Source organism: Sylvia atricapilla, chromosome 6 (genome assembly GCF_009819655.1).
Source record: "Sylvia atricapilla isolate bSylAtr1 chromosome 6, bSylAtr1.pri, whole genome shotgun sequence".
Taxonomy (NCBI): domain Eukaryota; kingdom Metazoa; phylum Chordata; class Aves; order Passeriformes; family Sylviidae; genus Sylvia; species Sylvia atricapilla.
The window spans coordinates 13,846,086-13,855,263 of NC_089145.1; the positions used below are offsets into that span (position 1 = coordinate 13,846,086).

Below are 9,178 nucleotides of genomic sequence, written 5' to 3' on the forward strand. Positions count from 1 at the left end.
AAAGGACTAGAGGAAATAAGTCCACATTTTTTACTGCTTTGCTACTGCATTTGGGTGCCTTATGTCTTCAGAATTCCTTGAGAACCCCTAACTATTCTTCTGCTCCCATTTGTTAACTACTGCCTGTGTGTGTTGGCAGGTGAACATCGTTTCGTGTGACGGAAAGTGCCCCTCAGCCAGCATTTACAACTACAACATCAACACCTATGCCAGGTTCTGCAAGTGCTGCAGGGAGCTGGGGCTGCAGAGAAGGACTGTGCAGTTGTACTGCACTAGCAATTCAACCTGGGTCAGCTACTCCATACAAGAGCCAACAGATTGCTCTTGCCAGTGGTCTTAAAAAACAAAATGAAGGGAAACAGCAAGCCCAGCTGTTCCCAGCATAATTTTATAATAGTTAATCTATTTAAAATATAATAGCCAATCCTCTGAATTTCACTGGTTTACTGCAAAAGACCACAAATACATTTGGACTGTCCTAAATTTCTGAAAAGTGGCTTTGCATCATTTGTATTGTGAGTTGTCTTCATTTTTATTCACAGGGATTGTATTAAGGGTTCTTGTGATACGTGCCAACATAAAAGGTGATTTACATTAGTGACATCCATAGAGAAGGAACACCATCTATTTTGTTCTGGAAGGCTGATCCACTCTGTCAAGGCCCCATTCCAGTTCTACATCATTGCCCAACTTACCGGGCAGCATGTCACTATTTTGAAAGCATTGCAATTGTGCAAATATGTTTAGTGTCTATTAAGAAAAATTATTTGGACAACATGAGAAGAATTTTCAGTTTAAATCATATTCTTGTTACTAAGTAGAGCATGTCTAAGAAATTCAATTTAGGATTTTTTTTTTTTTTTTTAGTCAGGGAAACATTATTCATACTGTTAACTGTATGTAATAGTCCCTGGGAATCATTTCAGTTTCTGTAGTGTATTTTATATTGTAGTGAAAAGCATTATGGCAAGCGTGTGTTTATGGAATAGATCTGCTGTCTTTAGGCTATCTAGATTAGTAGCCTTTGTCACTTTATCTTTCTGCTAAACAATATGACATAAACTGAAAATACAGAGATTGGAAAAATGAAAACCATTTTATATTCCTTTATATAGATACAATTTAAATGAAAACTTTCATCTTATGAAATGAACCATACTTAAGTTGTCTCTTTAGGAGAATGAACACTGTTTAACACTAATTTTAAAGATGTGAAAGCTCATTAGGAAAAAGAAAATGAGGATTAAGAATAACAAAATTGAAAATCTTTGTCACCTGTATAGTAGATGCAACTTCTTATGGTAAGTGCTTGAAATTCAAAATGTACAATTGTAAGGTTTGAAATTTCAAAAGCAATTTTTTATGACCTTGAAAATTTAATTTTTTTTTTGTAATGAACTAATTCTCTTCTTCTCTAAGCTAATGTTGCTATTCTGTTGTTCTTTAACAACTGGCACCTAGAAAGATCAAAAATTCAGTAGCTTTTGTTTTGTAGATTAAAATCATAGATAGCATGCAGCGATACACTTGAGATCTATATGAGTAAATAGATCTCACTGAATGTGAGTGTAGCTTGGAAGAGACCTTCAAGATCATCTCAGTATAGCCTCTTTGGAAGCTGCTTGCCTGCAGTAAATGCAAAGAAAAATGCATTGTTAAAATCAATCATGTGAACATTTTTGATATTTTGTATACTGTACATTTCATTCTTACAATATCTAATAAACAACAGGAAGTCTTATTTTGTTACAATTAATTTTGCTATCATTGCTAGAGCAGCTTACTGCCATGTGATGAAACACATTGTATTTACTAATACTTTTCTTCGGTGGTGCACATGGGTAATTTTAGGCTTTGCTGATAAGTAGTACCTCAAGGAGGAAGACTTGATCATGAATTTTTTAAAATCTGCATATTTTTCTGATTTCATCACAGTTCACTTTCAGCCTCAGAAATGCAAAATTCATCTATGTAATTTTATTAAAAAAAAAAGAAATTGGAAAACACTTGTTCATCAAACTGTAACAACACAACTCTGACACTGTCAGACTGTTTGTCCTGGAAAAATGGGAAAAAGAAGGTGAATTTCTGCACATTCCCTGTCCATATATTTTCTAAATTAACTTTCAGTTTGACTGCAATGCACAGACTTTGTTTTGAGCACTTGTTGTGTAATGATGGTCATCCTTAGGTACCTAGGGCCAAAAGGGTTTTTAAGCTCTATTTGTTGTTTGTGCAGCCCCTGCTCACTTTGCAGATCATGTTCCTTTTTCAAAGCTGTCTTCTAAATAGCAAGGAGGGACAGAATTTGGGAGAAGTCCATCCTTTGGAAATCCAGGGGGAAAAAAAGCTGTTCATAAGTCATTGAGCAGAATTAAATCCTTGACGCCACGTGCTTTGAATTCATGCTTCGGCATTTTCAAAGGAGAAGTGCAACCTTAGTTTACCAACTGGCAAATGTCATCCTAGAGGCCTGGAATTAAAAAGAAGAGAAGTTTCTTTTGCTCTCAACCAAGATGATATGTGTTGTGAAGTGTCAAACACAACCACGAGGGACAGAACCAGAGCAGGAATTACGCCAACCAACATTTTTCCCTCTGTTGCAGCATGGCCCCTCCTCTTGCCACTTTAGCAGAGTGCTCATTGTTTCTAGCAGCTCGAGGGAGTAACTCTGAAAAGCATTTGAGATCCAAACTTTCTGCTTTTGGTTGAAGAGAAAAGTTAATGCAGGCACTAAGAGCAGAAAGCTGCCAGTGTGTCTGGTAACCATAATCAGATGCTGCTGCTGCTACTTCAGCAGTAAAATAATAAACATCATGGCAAGTCCCTACTTGGCTCTTGCAAACTTTAAGCTTATGCTGGGAGAAACAAGGAGAAAGATTCAATCAAACTGCCTCTGACGTGGCAGGGGAAGCTACTTTAATCCTGCTTCCATGTTAAATTCCTTCACAAGTCCTCAGACTATCTCTGTTTGTTCAAAGCCACCCAGGCCTTTACCATGTATTTGCCTTACACTGCATTTGCCCAAAGCAGCTCATCTGGAAAAAGATGTGCCTTATTTGTACTTCCACATCTTTGGAAACCAAAGGGACTTCAATATGGGTTTCATCTGGCCCTTCCATGCTGGAGGTACCTGATGACAATGAGTCCTAAAACAATTTTATTTTCTTTTTATTAAAGTTCTTTGCTTGAAACTGAGGCTTCTTAACATTTCTTTGAAAGTCTCCGAACTTTATTCCACCCCAATAACCCTGTTCTCCTCACAGGTGTTTGTGTGCGTGGAGTTTCTTCACAAAACCGATTCCTAGTGTTGGGAGGGAAACACCACAGGGCTTGTATTTCATTAAATCTAGGATCTAAAGTCTTTCTAATGCTAGGTGGTTTTCCATCTCTGAATAAAATACATTTCATATTTGAGTAGGGAAACATTGGTTGGTTGTTAAAAAGGCCTGATTGCCCGTTTTCATCTCATTTAAAAAACATATTATTTACCTTGAGCAAGCTTACCCAGCCTTGATTCACAGAAAAATAAGAGATTTAGCAGCTGAACTCTTGAATATTATGGATATTGGCCCTTGAGAAAGGCCTTTGAGAAGAAATATAATGATATCAATTGTGTTTTCTAAATGCTCACTCTCTGGGGTTATTAGTACATGATTTGGACTCAGGATAATGGCCTCTTGAGTAATGCTTCCTCTAATTAGTGATACAGCTGCCTGGTGGTTTGGTAAATTAATCTGAAATACTGGCATCTACTGGGCTGCAGTTCAACGTGAACTATTAATCACAAGTTAAAATAACTTGCAGCCCTTCAGACAGCTTTTAAGTATGCAGCCCATGAAGTCAGACCAAAATAATTCAAAAAATTTTACCCTCAGTCTTATCTCTGCCCACACCACCATTTCTCTCTCTCGTACAAGTGGCTAGCTATGAATAATTAAAAAGAGGTAACAGCTGCTATGCAGATGGTGATTTTTTGGAAAAATCCCCTCTTAGTGTGATGAAGACATCTGACTTTTTTAGAAATAGTACCTGACAGACTGCCATCCCCTCAGATCTGCTTTCTGCATGGACTTCTGACCAAGGCTTTGATCATGTCACTTTGCATCAGCTGTTTATAACATAGATATCTGAATTAACTCAGGTGTCTAGGGTTCATCCATCACCAAAGAGCTGCATTCAGAGAGTGATTCAACCCATCCTAAATAAGTGTCTAAGATTGACCTGATGATTTATCCTCCAGATGTACCACCTTTCCTTTTCACTGTGGAGAGAACCTGGATGGTAAAATATGCTTTGGTAATCAGCTTTTGGACTATTAAAATTAGTTAGAATTAAATTCACCTTTAATGGCTGAAGATAATTCAACAGGCTCAAAAGTCAACTGTGCTGATAGTGATTACGGCATATCTTAACTGACCTCCTCATATGAGGTGATTAATGGTAATATTTTATTTGCGTGAAGCTGAGTTGAGTGTCATTTGTTGTGTTTGGTGTTTCCTGTATGTTTCCAAATACATTTATTCTCTATAACAGCTATAAAACTATCCCTGTATCTCTAGAGCTGAAGACAGAATCGTCATCAGCCAAACCTTCAAGATGGAAAAGCACAGCTGAATTTGCAAAGATATCATGTGTTTATTTCTATGACAATGTCTTCTGTTAGCTGGAAAAGATCTGTAAGTTGAGTGAATTTTAACATATTTCTGTTTTATAGACATTTCATTGTGTAGATGTTGGCTTGAGATCTGCAGATTTGCGATCTTGCTTTCTAAGCTTTTGGCTTCTAGGATATTTAAGGTAATGTGATTCTTCAGAAAATAGTGAAACCCTTCTAAGAAATACAAATAAATTGTTTGCTTATTGTATCTCCTTGGGACGACTTTGAAAAAAAAAACCCAACCCATGTTGGTTAAAATCCCTAAAATCTTAAAAATGGGTTTCTGGCAACTTCCTTATTTTCAAATATTTAGTTGAAATACCAATATCTTGGATCCTGACTCTCATCCTTTTAATTTCTGTTCTGAAAGAGGAGCAGAAAGGAGATGAGGAATCATGTTTTAATGAAAACATTTAGAAGTTTCTTTCTTCAGATTGGACTGGCAAGCCAAATTATCATTAAGTTACACAGGGGGAAGTGCGAGTCAGTACCTAAAGGAGCCTTTTGGGATTTTCAGCATTAGAGGTGGGAAAAAAGCCCTTCCCTTGATAGTGAAGGAAAACTGACATATTCTATGTTAGTTACTGATGGCAATTGGCTTGAGTGCAGCCCTCGTGTAGGATTACTGAAGGTAATAGAAGTTTCTCTCCCATCTTATTGATGTGTCATAAGGCTAAAGGAGGAGTATGGGGCCTGCAGGTAGCTCTAATAATGAGAATTTTGTAATTACCTAACATAAATGAAAGAAAATATAACCTAGTGCCCTATAAATGCTGCATTTAAGCTGATCTCTGGAAGGAAATTTACAGCATTGGTGCATTTTTTTGTTGGCTCCAAGACTGGAACACAGGGGGAAGGGAAGGTATCATTTTTAGGCTTTAGATTTTGCCATATTGTAGCACTTCCAAATCTTCTGTCAACACTGGCGTGATGTTGCATTCATTAAAAAATGCACGACCTTTTAACATATCCATCTGTTATATAAATAAAAAATAATGCAGCCCTCTATTTTTAAGGTATGCTAATCCTGCATGGCCATGGTCTAATTATCAAATGATTTCATGCTACCCTGGTGGCAGGCAACATCCAGACCACTGAACACTTGCTGTGGATCTCTCATTAAATCCCTCTTGCACAGTTTCATTCATAAATTTAGCATGGCTTTTAAAGCAAAATAGTTTGATGCTTATACAGTAATATCAAGTAAGAGCAGTGTGTTTCCAGAATGCAGCAACATTTTTCAGATGCTCCACTTCATGCATGACTGAGTAATGGGCGGCAAACTCCGTTACTGCTGCCTTTTACTCTGAGTGGAAGCCTTGCTTGCTGGTGGGGAGAGGGTGGTGGTTGTGCCCAAAGATGAGATGCCCGGGGTGTCACCTTTGTGGAGCTTGGATATTCTGCTCTCTGCATCAAGCTTCACCTGGGTAATAGGTGCCCCAAGTTGGGTATCAGCATTCCTGATCCACACCCTGCTCCTTTCTGGCTACATTGGAGCCAGCACAGAGGTGCTGGGATGCTCGTGGTTCTTGCCTTCTTAGATGTTCCTCCAGCACTAACTTGTGCCTGCTCCCAAGTGAAATATAGTGCCTTAGAACTTTGGAAACCTTTTATGTTAAGCTCGGAGAGCCAAAACACAAAGAAAATTGTAGGTTTGTTGGTTACATTGCTAATGTAACTTTGGAAAGGCTTGGTACTTGGTGAAAGTGGGTAGTGGAAATGTTTGCTTATTTCCATATGGCAATTCTTGACTTTTGAATTCAATGCAAATGGCTTACTCCAAAGTGACCATACAATTAACTCCATTAACAGTGGAATTATTAGAAACAGAAATACAGTATTTGTGCAGATTTACCTTAGACTGCATTTTAGCCTAAACTATTTCATGCCATCTGTGCCAACTTAGTGCCATCTGCTCTTTCGCAAGACAAGCTTTGCAGCTTAACAAGAAATCTTCCTTCAGTCTAGTGACCAGGAGTACTCTGGTAGTATCACTTTCCCCAGGCTTGCACCACCTCTCATTGCGTATTTTTTACAGCAGTATGAATCCCATAGTTCTATTTCCCTTGATCTCTCTAAAGCATTTCTGGGCTGGAAATAGAGAATTGTTTCTACCTCTGTTTGGAAGCTGGTAGAGAGCCAGGTAGCTCGACTGAGTCATGGGTGTGACAAAAAAGAGCCTTCTGAGGATAGATCAAAGCACCCTCAGTAAATATGCAGATGATATCAAGCTGAGTGGTGTGGTCAACACATGTGAAGGACAGGAGACCATCCAGAGGTCAAGAAACTGGCCCATGGGAACCTCATGAGGTTTGACAAGACCAAATGCTGGTGCTGCACTGGGTCAGGGCACCCCCAGTATCAGCCCAGGCTGGGGATGAACAGATCAGAGCAGCCCTGCCCGGAGGGACTTTGGTTCTGTGGGTGAGGCTGGGCATGCCCCAGCCATGGCACTGACTGCCCAGAAAGCCAAACATGTCCTGGGCTGCATCCAGAGCAGTGTGGGCAGCAGGGCGGGGAGGGGGTTCTGCCCCTCTGCCCTGCTCTGGTGAGACCCACCTGGAACCCTGCATCCAGCTCTGGAGTCCCAGCACAGGAAGGACATGGAGCTGTTGGGGTAAGTCCAGAGGCCACCAAGATGATCAGAGGGGGAGGGAGAACATCTTTTACAAGTTAGGCAGTGAGAATTTGTTTTGTTCAGTCTGGAAAAGAGACAGACCTGAGGTGACATAATTATGATCTTTCAGTACCTGAAGGGAGCCTATAAAACAGGTGGAGAGGGACAAGAGAATGTAGGGACAGAACAAAGGGGAATGGCTTCAAACTGAAAGAGAGTAAGTTTAGTGGAGATACTAGAAAGGAATTCCTTACTGTGAAGGTGATGAGACACTGGCACTGGTTGCCCAGAGAAGTTGTGAATGCCCCATCTCTAGCAGTGTTCAAGGCCAGGTGGGATGGGGCTCTGAGAGCCTGGTCTAGTGAAAGTCATCCCACAGCAGGGAGGTTGGAATGAGATGATCCTTCCAACCCAAACCATCCCGTGATTCTATGATTGACTGATGGTAGCAAACTGCACCAGTGCCCAGGTGGCTGGGAGGTGTCTGGGAAGGGGAGCATAGGGAGAGATGCCTAGTGGCTGTGAATTTGGATTAATTTCCTCCCCTTGCTGCATGTTTTCCTCTTGCCTGATGAAAGGTTTACCACTTCAAGTATTTTCATATTCTAGTTCAAATCTCCTTGTATTGCTCAAAATATTTTATCAGCCTTTTATGTTTGCCCCAAACTGCTTCAAATAAGAATGAGAAAGTACCATAGGAGTGATTTGTATCAATGTGCTACCAGCATCCCTGTCTTTCTGCTAAAGTTTAACAAAATCTTTTTCTCTGGCAAAGCTTATTCTGATTTAAGTATTTGTAGTAAGTTGGAAATTTCAGTGAGTTGTGTGCTTACTCACTGAAGTATATGACTTGCTCAGTGCTTACAGATCTTCTTTTTGCTACCAGGTCATTTGAAGTTCAAAGCAGTTGAAGACCTTTACAGCAGTCTTTGAGATACTGCTGTTCTCTGTGCAAGAAAAGCCTTAGCCAGAGCAACGGAGAAATGTTTTTTGAATGTGAAATCTTTGGTAGCACACACTGCAAACTTAGGAAGGACAATGTCCATTATAGAAATGTTTTTTGAATGTGAAATCTTTGGTAGCACACACTGCAAACTTAGGAAGGACAATGTCCATTATAGAAAATTTCCGCCCAAATTATTTGCTTGTGTAAACTGTAAATTTTCAAAATAAGAATTTTTAAAAGGTAGGCTTCTGAGTAAATTCTGTTGGGGGGTGGGCTGCTGCCACCAGCTCTAGAAAATAGTAATGCATGGAGAGTTAATGGATGTGCAGCTGAAATTTGTGTTACTTGCTCTCCCATAAATTAAGCACCTATGGCAAAGTTGGCCTGGTACTTCCAATAAACAGGTAACTGAAAAGACTCCTGAAAACCGGGAAACTGAAAAGTAAATTTCAATTTTGATATCCTGGTTGTACTTGAAATTTATCTAGACTGTGCGTATTCCGTGTGCATGTATATTACATACGTGCATCCAATGGTAAATGTAATACTGGTGGCCAGCAAACAGCACTCAGTGTTCACAAACATTTTCTTTTTATACCTATTATATGTGTATATATAATGTTCCATTTAAGCACCATTCATTTCATATATGTACATTTGTGCAAGTAGGTAAAATCAGATATTGACATTTAATATGTGTAGTAATGGGTTATTTATTCAAAGCACTGGTTACTAATTGGATTTTCAGTTCACTGACCTTGTCACATCTCTGCTGAGTTCAAGATGTTAAGAATATTTTCCAAATGGCCAAATCTCATATTTAAAATTCTAATGTATTTTACATAACTTAAGAAGTTTTTAGTACCAGAAAAATTCCATTTTCCTCAGTCCAGTTTCAGGTTCCTAACCTGATTTTCTGGGCTTAATCCTCTTCCTGTTGAAATCAATAAGTACA

At 39.2% G+C, this 9,178-nt stretch overlaps 1 protein-coding gene across 1 annotated transcript in view; it reads left to right on the plus strand.

Moving 5' to 3' along the window:
* Positions 1-1,294, plus strand: part of OTOG (otogelin) — an 83,973-nt gene extending 82,679 nt beyond the window's left edge. The window contains exon 52 of the mRNA XM_066320840.1: positions 140-1,294. Within this exon, the coding sequence (XP_066176937.1) occupies positions 140-340 (201 nt within the window). The 3' untranslated portion in view covers positions 341-1,294. The remainder of the gene's footprint in view (positions 1-139) is intronic.
* The last annotated feature ends 7,884 nt before the right edge of the window (positions 1,295-9,178 follow it).